The 20,087-nt window shown below is 25.2% G+C and overlaps 1 protein-coding gene across 1 annotated transcript in view; it reads left to right on the forward strand.

Moving 5' to 3' along the window:
• LOC111640095 (calcium homeostasis endoplasmic reticulum protein-like) overlaps nucleotides 1-20,087 on the forward strand; it is a 92,947-nt gene that overhangs the window by 27,737 nt on the left and 45,123 nt on the right. Inside the window, exons 6-12 of the mRNA XM_023386096.1 lie at nucleotides 9,125-9,393; nucleotides 10,315-10,452; nucleotides 11,912-11,988; nucleotides 14,813-14,887; nucleotides 16,702-16,813; nucleotides 16,889-16,939; nucleotides 17,017-17,055. Of these exons, the coding sequence (XP_023241864.1) occupies nucleotides 9,125-9,393; nucleotides 10,315-10,452; nucleotides 11,912-11,988; nucleotides 14,813-14,887; nucleotides 16,702-16,813; nucleotides 16,889-16,939; nucleotides 17,017-17,055 (761 nt within the window). The remainder of the gene's footprint in view (nucleotides 1-9,124; nucleotides 9,394-10,314; nucleotides 10,453-11,911; nucleotides 11,989-14,812; nucleotides 14,888-16,701; nucleotides 16,814-16,888; nucleotides 16,940-17,016; nucleotides 17,056-20,087) is intronic.

The following is a 20,087-nucleotide window of genomic DNA, read 5'->3' on the forward strand; positions in this document are numbered from 1 at the left end:
ACTTTAAACACAGACAATTTGCAGTTATCTGCATATCTCTGAATGTCTGTACAAAATTACAAGAATAATGAATGTTTGTTCTACTAATTTTTGATTGGTTTGCTATTCATCTAGCAAATAAATTTTACTTTAGATTGTTGAAAATATTGAATATTGAAATATGTATTTATTACATTCTGGAAATTAATTCTTAAAGAATTGGTTAAGGACATAGAATTTTGTAGAGAGATAATGAAACCTTCTAAAATTTACCTATAGTATTTATAAACTAGTATAAGAAACAATAATTAATAGAGGAGTATTATCTTAATCTAAATCAAGGAGTATTATCTTAATCTTGATCAGTGAGTTTAATGGCATCTGAATTTAACTTAGCTTTTATAACAGAAAACTTATGTTCTATGTCAACATTCTAGTTTTATCCTGTCATATTTGCATATGTTATACAGATGCTATTATGTTTGTATTTCCAGTATTGATTGCTTTAATCAGCATATTTTGTAATTAAGAAATTTTAAATAAATAAAATCTAGAAATATAATGATAAAATTAATTTGAAATTAGTGCAAAAATTCAGTATAATAAACAAAATGTAAACTGAAGCATCACATAAAATTATTCTAAATGAATGATGAACTTTTGCAATTAATAAGGTGTAATGAATATCCAAATTAATGGTTTGTCTTAGGTTTTGATCTCAAAGATTCACAATACCTCAGAAACATTTTCCCCAAATTTATTCCATGTTTTGTTTATATTAGTTCATCAAATGAATGGAGACATTACAAGTATTTTGACTGATGTCTGTTACCAAAATTAGCATCTTGGTGTTTTTCCACAATTACAGTTGTCATATATTTTCCACAAAGTTTTCATATATGACTATCTTGCAAATATAATAGATATTTTGGACTTAATTACACAATTCAATTCTTTAAAATTGTTGTAAACCATTAAAAACTATTGAAAGGAATAAAATTTCAAAAAAAGTTATTCGTTTAGTATTTTGAAATAGTTTACAATATGTTGGCTCTTCCTATCATTGCAAATCACAATGCCAAGCATTATTGTAAACCCACTAATAGGTTTACAACAATTTTAAAATTTTTAAAAATTTTTTAACAGTTAAAAAAAAATATTAAAATTACTGAGTTGTGTTGTGAGTATGTTTAATACCAAAAGTTAAAAATGTTTTTTTGTTTTTTTTCATATTTTACATTGTCTTTTTCATATATTAGCATAAAAGATTTAATCTCTAACATATTTAATTTGTATTATGTTTGATTTACATATGTCTGGAACATGTTTTGATGCTTGAATTTTTGAATTTTTTTGGAAATTTGTAATATAAAATTGTGTTTGTCCTAATTTTTGTTTGCATTTGCTAATACTCTAGGAAGGACAATGTAAAGAAGTCAAAAATATTTTTTAATTTGTGATATTACATTTTATTTTTTGGTGGAACTTTAGAAAAAGGTTTGGTTGTAATCTGAACTTCCTGATCTAGATATGTACAGTACTATATATATAATTTTCATACCCATTACATTTATGCATTAAGATAGTTATTTGTGGAGACTATCTTAATGTAACAGACACCAGTCAAAATATTTGTTGTGTCTTTATTTATCTGATGAGGGTATCAACTAAAATATGTAATGAATTTGGAATAAATGTTTCTGAAGCTACTACTGTGACTTCTGACACTGCTATGTATGTTTTGGTGAAATGAGAACATAAGAAATTATTAATTTGGATATTCTTCATATTGACTTTCTCCTAGATATGAAGAATCAAGAACTTGAAAGTCTACATCTTGATTTTTCATATCTTCTTAATTGTAAAGTACAGTAGCCCCTTGTTATATTGCACTTGTCAGGAGACAAAGAAAAAGTGTGATATATCTGACAGCACAATATAACTGAGTACTGAAAATTCTGAGCTTTTACTAAACACATGCTATGGAATCTTTATCCTCTATTCTTTCTTAAGCAAGTGTTTAATATAAAATAAGCTTAGTTTTGCAATACTGAATTTTATTTGTGGTTATATCGAATTAATTGAAGTTTACATAAACATTGATACCACAAATGCTCATTTAGCATTACAGTTTCTTTAATTAACAATGACATTTAAAGACAAATACTGTTGAATAATATATTGCTTTTAGCCCTTAATACTATTTAATACTTATTCTAAATAAATAGACACATATACAGACAAATAAATAGATACATACAGGCTTATCACACCAGACAATGAGATTAATTTGCAAATTCTGTAATGATTGTTAACACCTTAATAAAATTCTATAATAAACTATGGCTCTTTTAACATGTACATAATAAAGATCACAAAATGCATTTTGACACAATAATAGTCTCTCTTCAGTTGATAACCATAATAATGTCTATATAAAAACAAAATATTAGTTGCGATTTTATTATACAGTACTACTATCAACAGAACTAACTGTTTATCAGAATTGACAGTGAGAAGTTTTTCTTTGGTTGAACAAGCTAAAACATATGATAAAATCAACAATGGATTCTAAATAGTTCGCTGAAATGTTATCATTATAAACAGAGGTAGAAACTACTGGAAATTTATCAGCTTTCAACATACAACTTTAAGTAGAGGGGCTTAATAATATCACAGCATGGATTGACTTACAGAAAACGAGGAGACTACAGATATGGCATAAGTAAATAAATCTACAGTAGTTTTTTGGAAATTCATAATGGTGAAAAAGCCTTTATGCATTATGGATGTCTATAACACTCAAAGAATTAAAGAACCCAAAGCCCAATATATAGATATACATACATAGCCAAACAATTGCCTTAAATACTCAAGCTTAATTTAGATAAGAGATGGGTCTTAATGTTTACTTCTAGTAGCAAATTACTTAGTATTATTTATTAAAATTAGCAGATTTATAGCCCGAGTATTTAAGGCGATCGTTTAGTTATGCAAAGAATTTTTCATGTTTTCTAAAGACACACTATGACTTTAGACAAAGGAAAAGCTGTTTGATGTTCATAATTGCAAATTAAAATCAGCAAATAACTGGCATTATTGCATAATCTGCATCCACTTTCAATTTAACTTTAAACACAGACAATTTGCAGTTATCTGCATATCTCTGAATGTCTGTACAAAATTACAAGAATAATGAATGTTTGTTCTACTAATTTTTGATTGGTTTGCTATTCATCTAGCAAATAAATTTTACTTTAGATTGTTGAAAATATTGAATATTGAAATATGTATTTATTACATTCTGGAAATTAATTCTTAAAGAATTGGTTAAGGACATAGAATTTTGTAGAGAGATAATGAAACCTTCTAAAATTTACCTATAGTATTTATAAACTAGTATAAGAAACAATAATTAATAGAGGAGTATTATCTTAATCTAAATCAAGGAGTATTATCTTAATCTTGATCAGTGAGTTTAATGGCATCTGAATTTAACTTAGCTTTTATAACAGAAAACTTATGTTCTATGTCAACATTCTAGTTTTATCCTGTCATATTTGCATATGTTATACAGATGCTATTATGTTTGTATTTCCAGTATTGATTGCTTTAATCAGCATATTTTGTAATTAAGAAATTTTAAATAAATAAAATCTAGAAATATAATGATAAAATTAATTTGAAATTAGTGCAAAAATTCAGTATAATAAACAAAATGTAAACTGAAGCATCACATAAAATTATTCTAAATGAATGATGAACTTTTNTATATTGTTTTGCTGATGAATTTGGTAAAACTAGATAGACATTTGATAAGTTTTTAAAGCCAAATATTTATTTGTATACACTTTTATGTATTGTTATAGACAGAAGTGTCAAATATGTTGTTTAAACTGTTAAAACAGTTTTCTACAGTTTAAACAATTTCTGTCTTTACCAGTAACATCTAAAGTACACATCTTGAATAATAGAAAAGTTTGCATTAAATTTTAGTTAGACAACTTTTCAGTTGACAAATTGAAACATATTTAGTTAAATGTGAATGCCTGCATTAGCTGCATTACAGCAAGTAAGAAAATTACAGAATGCTCTGCTTTTCAAGAACAAAACTGTTACTTTTCAAAATAGAAGAGCTATATAATTGGATCTAGCATATTAGTAATTGCTTAGTTTTCAACTCATGGATTAGTTGGCAACTAAATAATTACTAGTGTGCTAATTTTTGTATTTAGAGTCAAAATTCAAAAATTACTGGTAAATTGATAACATTCTAAAAGTTTGCTGTTTCACAGTAATATGAACATTGGTAAATTTGCAACTGTTAGTTACAAGTCAAAATTTTCAAGATAATTACAAAATAATTAGATATTTAATGACTAATCATCATCTATAAGCTTTCAAGACTATATTCTTATATATGAATCTATGAGCACCAAATTTTTGGCTCTATGGAGTACTTATCAAACACTATTGACATTGTTGGAGTAACAAAGAAGTGGGTATATACAGATTTATTGTGACAACAGTATGCATTTCAGACAGGCTGTCTGTTCCTCTTCAGCCATATCTGTCAAATTTGATGGGTTTATAGGAGTCTACAAAAATATGCGCAGCTTTTTGTTACAAACGTATGGATTTACGATTAAAATAGTTCAAAATGACATTTTTTATACATACATAAATGGTAAATTCTATTTTGTTGGTAATGCATGGATGACTTCATTTTTGGGATTTTTCACACACACATTATGTTTTCTGTGCAAATAGCAACTAGAGATTATAATTGTTGCTTGATGAAATTAATTGTGAAGTAAATAAACTATGGAAACAAACATAATACAAAGTTATGAACAAGATTACAGTTACAGAAGTAAGAGCAGTTTTAAGAATGGTTACATGTTTTTGCAGTCAGTCAGCTCGTACAAACAATGTTTTCTATCACAGAAGCAATGCTACTGTAGGGTGGTATCCAGTTTTGGTCGTATAAGTATTATCTGCTGTCTAATAGGTTTCAGATGTTTAAGTTAGGGTGCCAGATGGGATCTAGTTGTACACCTGTGTTTTCATTTATTTTTATGTTATCGTGAATTTTGAAAATTTCTAAATGTTCATATAATTTGCATTTATATTTTAATCATAAATCTAAATGTTTGTAACAAAAAACTGCATGTATTTTTGTAGACTCCTGTAAACTCATCAAATGTAACAAATATGGCTGAAGAGGGACAGACAGCCTGTCCAAAATGCATGGTGTCATCATAATAAATCTGGTCTACCCACTTCTGTGTGAATACTTTTATAATGTCAATAGTGTGTGATAAGTCCTCCATAGAGCCAAAAACTTAGTGCTTATAGATTCATATTGTAATATGAGGACAAAAAGCAAATCACCAATATATTCTTATATCTTAATATGTTTGTAAATAGGTATTTTCAAACTTATTTACAAGTAGTTAACATAGATAGTATTTGTGTACATTAAATCCTTTTACATTATAATAAACAAATGAAAGTTCAGTTAGTTTTATTAGGAAAATCTAAAATTAATATGAATTTAAAGTAAATTTTATTATTCAAGTAAATTTGAATAATAAAAAGGTTTCTGATGACATTAAAATATTAGTAAATTTGTTTCTTTATATACAAATCTATATATAAAGATACAGATATGATTATTTTGAAAATATATTTATTTTTAATTTATTTACTTAAAAATTCATTGGGTTTTTAAAAATTTAAATTTATAAATTTTAAAATAAAATATATATCTTGTGTTGTATTAACCAAATCTATTTGAAACATGTATTTAATGTTGTAAGTGATGTTACTGGTATTACTTTTAAATTTTCTGGCATTGTATCAAGCATCTATTTTTCTGTGACTTGTGTTTGTTTTAAGCTTTTAATATATTTGTAGCTTTGTCCCTTTATATTAGTTATAACATAAATAAAGTTATCTTATTTGAGAAATTAAAGAGAATTGAATGAATTTTATTGATATACATTATGAAAAATGAATTATTCTGATTGGTAATTGTTGTGTCTTTGTAAGATGAGTTTGTTTTAATGTAAGTTATGTAAATAATATACATAACAAATGTTTTACTAATGTTAATTTATTATGAAAAGGTGATTTCACTTAAATTTATAACATTTAATTACTTATAAACTTACAACTGAGTACTTTATTATGGAATATATTAATATGTAAACTTACTGATAATTTAATATTATTAAAAATGGAAGGATTGATCCATTTAGATGATAACATTAAATTTTATTTCTATTTGATTGATCATTTTTGGGGTTGTCAGTTTGTTATTCTAATAGTTTTATTATTGTAAAAACATTTTATATACCACCTTCAAGTTAATTCTGTAATTGTAACAAAATTCTTTAAAATTAGGAAACTATCATTCTCACTTAGAAGCACTAGCTCTTTATTTTTCTGTGAAAATTAATTCATTTCTCTGAATGTGAAGATATTCATAAAATATCTTGACTGACATAGTAAATAGTACAATAATAGTAGTAGTCTTTATTTTTAGTAATTAGGTTGGAAAAAGATTTATCTCATACTTGAATAGCATAAGTTAAAACACATTTGTTAAAATATAAAAATAATAATTTTAGATCAAGAAAATAATTTTTTGATCTAAAATCTAAATTATTTTTCTATAATTATTAAATTAAATATTCATTGTATTTATCTTCATGATAAAATATTTTAAATATTATTTTTGTCAAAAATTATTCTTTAATAATATACTTAATTGAACAAATGCTTTAAATGAATTTTTGTTTAAATGCTATCATTAAATAATGGTAGCTAATTATTGAAATTACTTTATAATTATTAATTTTTTGAAAAATTTAATTACATTGACAGTATGATAAAGAAATATGTTTTGCAAAGAAAGCAACTCTGTATTATATTTTATTTAGAATCTACCATAATAAAAATTTTTAAATTAAGATAAATATACAAAATGGGGTATCTGCCCAAAATTCTATTTAAAATATTTTATTAATATTAATAGTTTTAGAGTGCTATAATGTTAGAGAAATTGCTTTATTATTTTAAAACAGTGATTCTTAACAGGTGTAGTAAGGAATGTTTTAGAAATTTGTGGAGTATTTAGGATTTTTGCAATAACAATGCTATATTTTTATGTAAGCATTTCTTATCACATGGTTTACCATATGTGCTATCCATATAAGACAAACCATGATGTAAAGGCCCATTATCAAATTTATAAGGAAGATGCACAATGAATGAAATTAATAATGATGATAATTGGATAATCTAACTGGTAAAGGCATTATCCTGTTAATCTGGGAAATTCAGGTTGAAGTCTGTGATGGCTCAGAAAATGTGGGTGGTTGGCTTGGATATTTGGACCTTTCTCCCACTATTTAGCTACACTTGTTATAGACCTGGATAAATTCATAATGAGTATGTAAAAAGATTTTTTTTGCCTATAGAAATGAAAGAATTAAAATAATAATAAAAAAATGCCATTTTGACATTTTATATTAAAATTATAAAATTCTTTCTGTATTGTGAAATTGTGTATGTAGACACATTATGTAATTCAATTAAAATTACAATTATTTAAAGTAATTGGAATCTCTGTCATCTGGATATTTGGAATTTTTTACTAAAATAGTCATATTTTTTTCTTATTTAAATATCCTGCTGTGTATGTATGTATGTATGTATGTATGTACTGTACATAGTTATGTCCAAGTATAGTGTATGAAATTAGTACGAGACTGCATACTATTAATACCAAAAGACTTACTAATACACCTTATGAACTTACAGTTGGAGTTTATTACTTCCAAACATTTTCGGTCATGTTAAATGACCTTTCTCAAGAAAAAGAAATAAGAGAAAGCAAATTAAAAAACTATAAAAATCAAACGCTTAGTACAAATGCACAAAAAACGAACAGGCTTTTCGAATATTTTTGAATTAGCCTATAATCCGTTGCAACTTATGACGTCATCTTTAACATTGCAACGGAAGTATAAAAATCATAAAGATTACAGAAATATCTGAAAATAATAAGTACAGAGAGTTACCACCCCTGATCACCGCACATAAATGCATAGCTTTAGATATAAGGATGCATAGTATCTGCTTCCTTTGATTATTAAGGTCTATATTAAGCTAGAGGACCATGCTGTCGATATTTTTGTCGATTCTTGAAAGTTGATTGCGAGGCCTTTATGGTTTGCTTTACAAATCTGCTTTAGATATAAGGAAGCAGATACTATGCATCCTTATATCTAAAGCTATGCATTTATGTGCGGTGATCAGGGGTGGTAACTCTCTGTACTTATTATTTTCAGGTATTTCTGTAATCTTTATGATTTTTATACTTCCGTTGCAATGTTAAAGATGACGTCATAAGTTGCAACGGATTATAGGCTAATTCAAAAATATTCGAAAAGCCTGTTCGTTTTTTGTGCATTTGTACTAAGCGTTTGATTTTTACAGTTTTTTAATTTGCTTTCTCTTATTTCTTTTTCTTGAGAAAGGTCATTTAACATGACCGAAAATGTTTGGAAGTAATAAACTCAACTGCAAGTTCATAAGGTGTATTAGTAAGTCTTTTGGTATAGTGTATGTGGAAATGTACTTACAAATGAATATAGTTTGTTTGCTACATTTAGGAAAAAAAAATTATTTTCATGCATATACAGTACTTGTACATACCTGCCTGTTTCATTTTAACATTGTTGGGGGGTAATCCAGATAATTGGAGTTTTACTTTACTCCATATGAATAGCATATGTATCTGTTTCTGGATAAGAAAGGTGAAGTTGGTTGTTAGGCTGTTAAAAATCACTGTCTTAAAAGAAAATCTTTGTAAGAATAAATTAGTTTACTCACATTTAACTATTTTTAATTATAATTTTTAAATTTTTTTAGTCTTAANTAAAATAATTAATTACACATGCATATTTATTTTTTCTTTTTATTTTAAGGATTCCACCTTGGTACATCCAACTATTCATCCAGTATGTAATGTTATAATTGAAAATGCATTAAAATTAAGTAATTTTACTGAATTTTGGAAGCTAATCGATGGTGAGTTGAATAATTTTTAATTATAATTTTTAAATTTTTTTAGTCTTAAAACAGAAACAAAGGACATTAGAACAACAAGCAATTGTTCAACATGCAATAACACAACAATCAATTCAGTCTGCACCATGGCAGCAAGTTCAACAACAACAGCAACAGCAGCAACAACAGCAACAGCAACAACAGCAGCAACAACAATCTCAGCCACCTCCTCAACAGCATTTACAACAACAAATTCAAGATATTCAGGAACAAATTCGTCAGAGTGAACTAAACTTGCATGCTCAGCATCAAGTTCTTCTGCAGCAACAACAAGTGAGATTCATTATTTATATACAACTTTACAATGTTTCAAAATATATTTAAATGTAACAAAATGCTTACTTCTGACACAAAATAATATCAGGAGTTAAAACTTCTGTTATGCTCAATGTTTTCAGAGAATTATCATTTTAAACATTTGTAAAGTTTGGCCTATTTTAGAATTATGTTACATTGTAATAAGTTTTAGTTTTGTTCAAAATTTTTACTCTCATTATATATACTTTTTTTAAATAAGAAATCTAACTTTGTTTATAATCAGTTATAAAAACTGAAGAGTTCTCTTGTGAAAAGACAATTTTTATATAAATGTAATATACATTCAGTTGAATTGATGTAGGATATTTAGATACAATTTATATTATAAAAAGAAATCAGTATCTTCAAGTTGTATTTTTAAAAAGTAATATTTAATAGAGAAAAACTTTATTTTTTTCATTTAAATCTAAATTGAATCTGTTTTCATATTTCTTCAATAAAATAAATTAAAAAAGAAAATTGACTGTACCACTTCTTCAATATAATTTTGAAATTTAAAATCCTATATTTAGATTTATAGCATTTTATTTTATCAACTCATTTCAGCTTCTATATACAATTAAATGATAAGAAGTTAAATTCCGAATAATATAAGTTTTTGTTAAAAATAATTTAAATGTTTTGAAGAAAAAATATTTTCTTCAAAACATATAAAAACAATGCTGTCAAGAAAAAAACTTATTTTATCTACTGTTTTCGAGCATTAGGCTCATTACGTAATATTTTTTCATGGTAGCTTACATTTAAAATTTACAAACTTATCTCCATAAAATACATGTTATCTCATTCTTTAATCTTAATGATTTTTAGTAAATTAATGAATAGTAAGTAAAATGTTATAAAGCTTATATTTATATTTTAATTTATATTTTACAGGTACAGGTTGATGAAGCAATACGAATGGCTCAAGATGAAAAATTGCAAAAACTTGCAAATGAATGCGAAATTGATTTAACTGAATTGGATAAAGTTTTACAGCCAATAATTGAAACTTGTACAAAGGATGCAATTTCGGTAATCTGCTTTAATTTTACTGCATATAACTTCCACATTTGTTTGAGTAATTTTTTCTAAAGCTACATTAAGATACCGCTACATCGAAAATAAAAATTTTTATACATCAACCAAAGTCGAATATTATCGGGCTAGAAACAGCTATGGTTGATGTATATCTATAAATGTATCAGGTGTAGTAAAGATGTTTGATTATAAAAATTTTTCATATCAATAATAAATTTTGCTTACTTTGTTACTTAGACATATCAGTACAATAGAATAGATTTATATTATTAACTTATACAATCAACATTTGCTATTCAAATAACTTACTTAAGAAATAAATTTATAATAATAATTACATTTTAAATTTGTATCATAAATTTATTAAAAACATATTACATGTTCAAATATGCTTTTCATATATAACGAATAATAAATATTTTTGGTTGTTTATATATTTTTCATCAGACATTTGAAATTAAGAATTTTTTTGGTTAAAAATTTTTCTTTAATTTTTTTCTCAAAATGTAACAAAACAATAATCAACTTCTACAAGAATAAAATGCATAAAGTAAAATTAGAGGTACATAAAATGAATAACTTACTAAAAAGAAAAACTTCTATCTTTATAAGAGATTTTATAATTTTTCTTTTTAGTCTTCTGGGAACTTGGCACTCTTTATAATGTTGGAAGTGTATTGTTTGTGTTTTGTGCATATTTTTAAGACTGAATTACATTTAAAAATCAGGATTGCCTGTATCTGTACTATTTATTGAAGCATTATTTCATAATTATTGTAGTTATCAGTATATAAACAATCTCCATTTTTTCTAATTGATTTATTTTATTATCATTAACACTCCCTAAATAATGAGTTTTATTTTTCTGCTTATTGGAGTTACAAAATGCCATAATTTGTTTCTGTATTGTTCAGTGAGCTTTTATAAATTAAACCATTCTACATCCTATAAATTGAGTCATGTCATCAAAATAAAAAAAAAATGAAACAATTTCTGGAAATGTTTTAACTATATAATACCACACATAGATGATGAACAAAAAGTATGATATTAAAATAAGAGTAAATGTATACTAATTATAAAAGCAAATAATTGTAAAGCAGACACTCATAAAGCAGAGGCCCTAATGTATTAAAAATAACATTATTTAAAATATCAAAATTAAATTTTATAGCTGAATGTCCTTGTCTTAGAATTTTACTTGATGTGAAATGAATATTTTTATTAAAATATATACTAGTTTAAATGATTTGAATAATAATGAAATAATTTTTTCAATTAAATATCATTTTGTTGATTTTATTTGATTTTCTGTTTGATTGATTACAACTGCTTTTATTATTTTTTGTATTAACTATCTTATATTTTTATATGAATTATAAATTTTTATTTTATTATACATTTTATCAGTTAAGTAGGAATGATATTATATAAGAGTAAATATGCTTTTTAGGCTGGAAAAGGATGGATTTTCAATCATTCATCATCTTATAAGCATAATGATGTAATTGCACAGTATCTTCTAAAAAGGTATGTTCACTATTTTTTTTTTTTTTGTATTTTGTAAGAAAAACTTCAAATTAACAAATATGCTATTTTCTTCATAATAAAACATATTTCTATTAAAAATATATATAGTTTCAGAAAATTACTGTGTATACATATTTACAAAATTTGCCCTACATATTTCTTAAACAATAAATAAATCATCCTTTTTTTTATTTAGAAAAATTATAATAATAATAATAAATAACACTATTAAGTTGAAAAGTATACTCTTATGGATTAATATATAGTGCCAATATTTATATGTTGTCAATTACAACTAACAAACAAAATAATCTACAATCAATACAAAATATGTTCAAATTTTGGTTACAACTGAAGATGGCCTATTGTATTAGGTTGATATCAATAAATTTGATATAATATAGCATTTTGATTAAACATATCTCAGCAAGAAAGGTGTATGGATGGTTTATTACAATCAATACTTTGTTTTTTAAGATTTATTTCTTATTTAAAACTTTTTTGATAATTATTTTTACAATAACTTTCTTTACTGAAAAATGATAGAATGTGAAGTATTAAAAAATTTGTTCAAATTGTAATTTTTAAGATATATTTAAAAAAATTTTTCAGTGTATATATTGTTTCTAATAAGATTCATAAATTTTTATAAAAACTGTTTTGTTTGTTTATTCTGACATGACAGTATTCACTCTATATTGTCATAATGAATACCATATTTACTCGCATATAAGAAGAGGTTTTTATTCATTTTTCACTGCTTTAAAAACTTACATCGTCCTATACGCACGAGCGAATGATTCTTTGCATTTTTGCAATAATTTTTGTGAACCATGTATTTACATACATGGTTCACAAACATGCTCACCCTATGGTATTTAATTTAAAATCAAAAGTATTTTATCTGGATCATTTGAATTGTTCTTGTGTATTGTCAGGAATAAAGATGAATAGCATTAGGAAAAACAAAGCTTTTGAATTGAATTCCAAATTTAAATTCCAAGATCACATGGTAACCCAATATAACTTTTAATCCATCCCCATGTGAAAACAGATGATTATTCGTAAATCAGAATTGGAAGGAACTCGTAAGTGTAATTGATGGAGAATGGATTCGACTGTTAAGAATTGGCTAAAAAGGTTCCAATGGTCCATCTTTACATGAACAAATTATGCAATCGATTTTATAAGATTTTTCCTTAAAGTTTAAAATGCCAGTAATTTTTATGGGACAATATGTGCATTTACATGCATTTGATATTTTATTTCTGATTAAACGAAATAAAATTAGAATTGTATTAATATGTCTAATTTTCTTTATTTTGATCTTGAAAGTCACACCTCATCCTATATACGAGATTGTCTTATACACGAGTAAATATGGTATATTTTATACTAACAACATATAAATATTGGCACTATACATTAATCTGTAAGAGTACACTTGTCAACTTAATAGTGCTATTTATTTTATTATTATAATAATTTTTCCATTATTCTAAGATTGTGTAAACTTTAAGATTTGTATAATGTTCTCAAAAATTGTTCTACTTTTTCTTTTGTAGAGCTGACAAGCTTTTGTTTTTTTCTTTTATTAAGTTTTTTTTTTTTAATTAAGTTTTAAATACAGTAGAGTGTCGTTTATCCAAAAGCCAGTTATCCGAAAGCATTCCAGTCAGCAAATTTAAATTTTCGCTAGTGCTGTGGCACTGCAATCTTTGGCTATATCTTGGGCTACTCCAATATTTTTTTTTTGTTGGTGTGTGTGTTTTAGCTAGCTGCACTGGCACTTTTGTGTGGTGTTTTTCTGAGGACTGTGTCATGCTGAATCGAACATTTTTGATACTAGATCAACTTCTAAAGTATATTTTTTTGGTTTTTATATATTTCAATATATTTATTTTGTTTGTAAAAAATAAAGAAATAATTTTTAACGATACAATAGCCACGATTATTATTTTAAAAAGTTTACATTAGGCTTAACATCAACGAAAATTCAACGCAAAGTGACACGCAACAGAGAAAAATTTCAACATGGGATAGGTTAATATATTTTTTCGTACATAATCGGTTATCTGAAAAATAAGTTATCTGAACAACTCCAGTCCCCAATTGATTCAGATAAACGATGCTCTACTATAACTTTAAAGATAAAAGAATGTTTATTCTAGTTAACTTTTAAACTCTGAATGGTCCCACTCAAAAATGAGATGCAAAATTAAAAATAACAAGAATATGTATAATATAAATAGTTTTCTTCAGTTATTATTATTTTTTTTTTATTGAAGCATTTTACATTTATTAGAACTTAGATATATAAATATAGTGAATTAGATATGACATAATTGTCTTCATAAATTGAAATCATGAGAACAATAAAATAATTCATAAAATATACAACATGTAGAAGAATAATTGTAATTGAACAAATTTCATTTATCATTATGCAAATATAAAAAAATTTCAATCAGAGTTGTCTGAATTTTCAACTTAAAAAAAAGTTTGACAAATTCATCATATTTGATATTTTTTTCTTATCATTGAGAACTAATTTTAAAGTAATTTCAAATAAAGAAATTAGGAGCAGCATTTGCATATTTTTATATCAAATTCTTTACATGTCATCTCATTATAACATATTTCATAAAATAGAGATTGTAATTATTTTACAAATATTTAGAATTTTAAAAATGTGGCTTTCATAGAGGATGTCAGTGGTTAATTTTTAACTTTTTAGTAACAATTATAGATGTAATGAACTTATAAGAGTTATTCTCTTATTATTGATTTTTGTATTGATCTAATTTTTAAACATATTTTGCAGGATAATAACCCCAGGAGCTTCATTTGAATTTAAACTTCATTTAATTTATCTTATTAATGATGTTCTTCATCATTGGTAATAAATTTTGTTATAATTAATTAATGATACAAATAATTTTATTTTAGCTTACTATTAAGCTAGTATTTAGCTTACTGTTTTTCTCAAAAATTTAGAAATATAAAATTGTTGTTATATTATTTTTTATTAATAATTTTAATGAAGAACTAAAAATAATAATAATAATAATAATAATAATAATAAATAAAACACAGATAAAACAATTTACCACAACAGACCAGACATCACACTCATTGACATCACAGATAAAACAATTTACCACAACAGACCAGACATCACACTCATTGACAAACACAATAAAATCACATACATTATTGACATAGCCGTTCCAAATACTCACAATATACAAAATACATGCACTGAAAAAATTAGCAAGTACACAGAACTCGCCCAGGAAATCAGGCATCTGTGGAGGATGGATAGGGTGCTTATTGTACCTGTCGTTCTCTCCTGTACAGGTGTGATACCACACACACTACACAAAAGCCTGGGAACATTACAATTGAATAGAAATACATACATCACACTACAGAAGGCCACTATATTGAATACATGCCACATTGTTAGGAAATTCCTGAATACTGACACTGACACTGACACACTTATTTAATTTTAGTTTTGTTTTGGTTGCTATGCCTTGACTCTGGTCCGGCATAGTACACAGCCACCGGTTTAACCGAGTATTACCCACTGAACCCAACACAATAATAATAATAAATGTTTTATATATACAAATAACAGAGTTTTATTATGTAATTACCTCTTTGTGAATTATTTAATAGTATATAACAGAATATTAATAGAATTAACCAATCACACTATGCCTTATGCACTTTTCCAGCACTAGTTTAATCAAAATAAATGTTTTCAACCCTGTTCAGAAGTCTGCCTTAGGTTAAAAACGTATTAAAATACAAATTAAAGAAAAGAGCTCTTTAACTTTTTTGAAGTGTTTTATTTATTTATTTATTTGTATTTTAATACATTTTTAACCTGAGGCAGACCTCTGAACGGGTTTGAAAACATTTGTTTTGATTAAACTAGTGCTGGAAAAGTTGTAAGGTATAGTGTGATTGGTATATTTGTTTTCAATTTTTCTACAAGTGTTTTCTGAATAATAGAATTACTTCTCAATCTAAATTTAAAAAACTTTAACCATATGTATCATACCTATGTATATAATTTCACAGTATCAATAGAAATGTTTAAGTTTAATATAAAATTATCTGGATTTTTTTTTTTACTTGTGTCAGTATAGTGTCATTAATTTCTCTTCTTATGCATCATTATTGTAAATTTGATAATTGATTTTGGGATAATGTGCTTCTTATACTTCAACTTGTCACATGCTATGCCACGATAGAAAACAGTGTACTATATCTGTCTAGTTTGTAATAATATTCTTCAAGAGATTTCTAACATTAATATTAAAATTAATGTGAAATGACTACTGCTTCTGTTTCTAGATGAAAATTCAAAGTACAGTATATTTATTTGTAATCTATATTTTTCTGTAAATATACTGCATTTTTCTTAATTATGTCTATGTAATTTATAATCTAAATAGCCTGGAAGAAATTTAACAATGCTTGGATGCATAATTTAAAAAAAGGGTGTTTAATTGATTTAAATTGAAAATATTTTTTCTATAGTTATAGTTATGTGAACTAAATATTAAATTATTTTCTTGTTTATATATCTGTAGTCAATTTTAGAATTTTTATTATAGAATTCTATTTTCAAATTATTCTAATACAAATGATTAAAAATTTTATTTTTTTATTGTTAATATATATTTTTATATTTATTAGCACTAGAAAGGGAGCAGAAGATTTGAAGAAAGCCCTAGAAACAATTGTTGTTCCTATATTTTGTACAACAAGCATGGGCATAGATGAAGAGAAAAGACTTAAGTTAACAAAAGTAAATAATTTTAAGTAGCTTTTTAAAATGATATTTAAATAAATGATTACATAATAAAATATTCTTTATCATCAGTTGTTGAAGCTGTGGGAAACACACAATTATTTCAATCAAAATATACTTGAGGTAAATATAATTGTTTTTCTTTTTATAATTTTACAAACTTACTTGTTTATTAAAAATATTTATTTATTTATTTATAGCAATTACAAAATCCAGCAGCATCATTAGCTAATTATCAGGTATTGTGAAATTTCTTCTATATATTATCTAATATTTGTTACATTCATCTAGTCTATATATTAACATTTTTTTTATAACTTAAACATTCTAGTTAAGAAAATTTCATTAATTAAATACTAAAATCTGTACATACAAATATTACATACAAATGCTTGATGTAAATAATGTTTAGATAAAGTTATATTTTAAGATAATTGTTCATACTATCTGTATGTGTAAAATAAGAACTGAAGAGAAGAAATAAAAATTAAAAAAATGTGAATAACTTTAAAAATTGTTATAGTTCAATTCTGTAGAATTAAATTTAAAAGTAAGGTTGATGTTTTCATTATTTTTCAGATTATGACATGTTATCTTGTATTAATACATTGTTATATTGTGAGTCATATAAAATGTAAGATTTGTTAAATGTAATAAGTTAATACTTTCCTGGTTCTGTTATATATAACATAGGGAAAGTATGGCAATTAGTGAATAAATGATTCCAGATTTTTACAGTTTGGACTTGGAACCTTGAAATGTTGAGAAATTCAAAAAAGGTGGGAGGGGTTTTTTGTATTTTTGAATGTGTGTGTGTGTGTATGTGTTGGGGGCACAATTTTGTTATCTTTATTTGAAGCTTAATAATTCCTGTGCTTTTCATCAAAAATTTCTGAAATTTTGCAGGAAGGTTTCTGTATTAGAGGGATTGATGCTATTAAATTTTGATGATTATAGACCAAGGAGATGGGGGTCATCATATCCCTAGTGGGATTGGACTTAATAAAGATTTTACTTATTATTAGCATCTACAATTTTTTTATAAAACCCATCCCTACCCTGAAAATTAAGCTTTTTGCCATTTTATAATAATTAAAAATATAAAAAGTTTTTAAATAAAATATCATAACAGATGGTGCCCCACACACAGATTTCAATGTTTCTAGGAAAGTTAAGTAACTCATTGCTGGATGTTTTAATACAAGTAATCATTGATTTTTCTGGGACATTTAGTTCTAGGACATTTAGGGTCTTGCTTAATTATCTGTTTTGCTAGATTAACAGAGACCATCNCTAGTCTATATATTAACATTTTTTTTATAACTTAAACATTCTAGTTAAGAAAATTTCATTAATTAAATACTAAAATCTGTACATACAAATATTACATACAAATGCTTGATGTAAATAATGTTTAGATAAAGTTATATTTTAAGATAATTGTTCATACTATCTGTATGTGTAAAATAAGAACTGAAGAGAAGAAATAAAAATTAAAAAAATGTGAATAACTTTAAAAATTGTTATAGTTCAATTCTGTAGAATTAAATTTAAAAGTAAGGTTGATGTTTTCATTATTTTTCAGATTATGACATGTTATCTTGTATTAATACATTGTTATATTGTGAGTCATATAAAATGTAAGATTTGTTAAATGTAATAAGTTAATACTTTCCTGGTTCTGTTATATATAACATAGGGAAAGTATGGCAATTAGTGAATAAATGATTCCAGATTTTTACAGTTTGGACTTGGAACCTTGAAATGTTGAGAAATTCAAAAAAGGTGGGAGGGGTTTTTTGTATTTTTGAATGTGTGTGTGTGTGTATGTGTTGGGGGCACAATTTTGTTATCTTTATTTGAAGCTTAATAATTCCTATGCTTTTCATCAAAAATTTCTGAAATTTTGCAGGAAGGTTTCTGTATTAGAGGGATTGATGCTATTAAATTTTGATGATTATAGACCAAGGAGATGGGGGTCATCATATCCCTAGTGGGATTGGACTTAATAAAGATTTTACTTATTATTAGCATCTACAATTTTTTTATAAAACCCATCCCTACCCTGAAAATTAAGCTTTTTGCCATTTTATAATAATTAAAAATATAAAAAGTTTTTAAATAAAATATCATAACAGATGGTGCCCCACACACAGATTTCAATGTTTCTAGGAAAGTTAAGTAACTCATTGCTGGATGTTTTAATACAAGTAATCATTGATTTTTCTGGGACATTTAGTTCTAGGACATTTAGGGTCTTGCTTAATTATCTGTTTTGCTAGATTAACAGAGACCATCTAGTAATAACTCAACAGAACATCTCTAACTCATTAATTAGGCTTGTTTTGTGTTTCTAAAGCAACATGGACTGATAAAAACAGTTTTTGTTTTAAAAATATTTGAAGAGAAAAAAATCAAAACTAAACACAGGGTATCTTGTTAAACTACATACTTCAATATAAATGAAAAAATTTTGGCTATTTTATTAGTTTAAAAGTTTACATAAAATTTTTATGAAAGATTTAACAGATATAAAGGAAATTTATTGAAGAAAATGTTATGAGGTACGAGAAAACAAATATTCGTATTTCATTATAAGTTGTATTTATAAGATAAAATAATTTTTTAAGAAGAATAAAGTACATTTAAATATTGTTAAATCAATTCTTAAGCTCTACCTTAATTAATAACAGTTTAAGAATTACTTTAAGAATATTCTTTAATAGCTGTATTAGTGAATAAGATAGCAATTTGTATCAGAAAATCAAAAGTTTCCTTTTCTATAACATCATTTACAACAGTTCTTCGGTATCGTCTTTCAAAATTATCATCAACAGTATAAAAAAAAATGTTGAATGATAAAGTATGTATTTTTCTTTCAAATTGCACTAATAAAACTTAACTTTAATTAAGTAAGGTTTATCATCATCATCATCTTAACTAGTTGGCATTGTCTCATCTCATCTTCACAGGAGGTTTATCATCATTATTCTAAAATGTATTAAGACCTATGGTATCTTAACATGTCACTCTATCATCTCAATAGGTTTATCATCATCACCATCATCATTTTAATAACTTTTAGGATCTGTTACAGTGTCATTCCATCTTCTCATTTATCTTCCTTTATCTCTTCGCTCATGGGGTTAAGATTTTCTTAAGATGTCTTTCAATAAAAAGGTTTATGTTTTACTTCTAAAAATATTAAAAATTTTAATTTTTTTTGACGTTGAAATAAACTTTATATATATATTTTAATCGTAAAAAAAAA

This window comes from Centruroides sculpturatus, unplaced genomic scaffold (genome assembly GCF_000671375.1).
Source record: "Centruroides sculpturatus isolate CEXI.00-Female unplaced genomic scaffold, Cexi_2.0 scaffold147, whole genome shotgun sequence".
NCBI classification, from domain to species: domain Eukaryota; kingdom Metazoa; phylum Arthropoda; class Arachnida; order Scorpiones; family Buthidae; genus Centruroides; species Centruroides sculpturatus.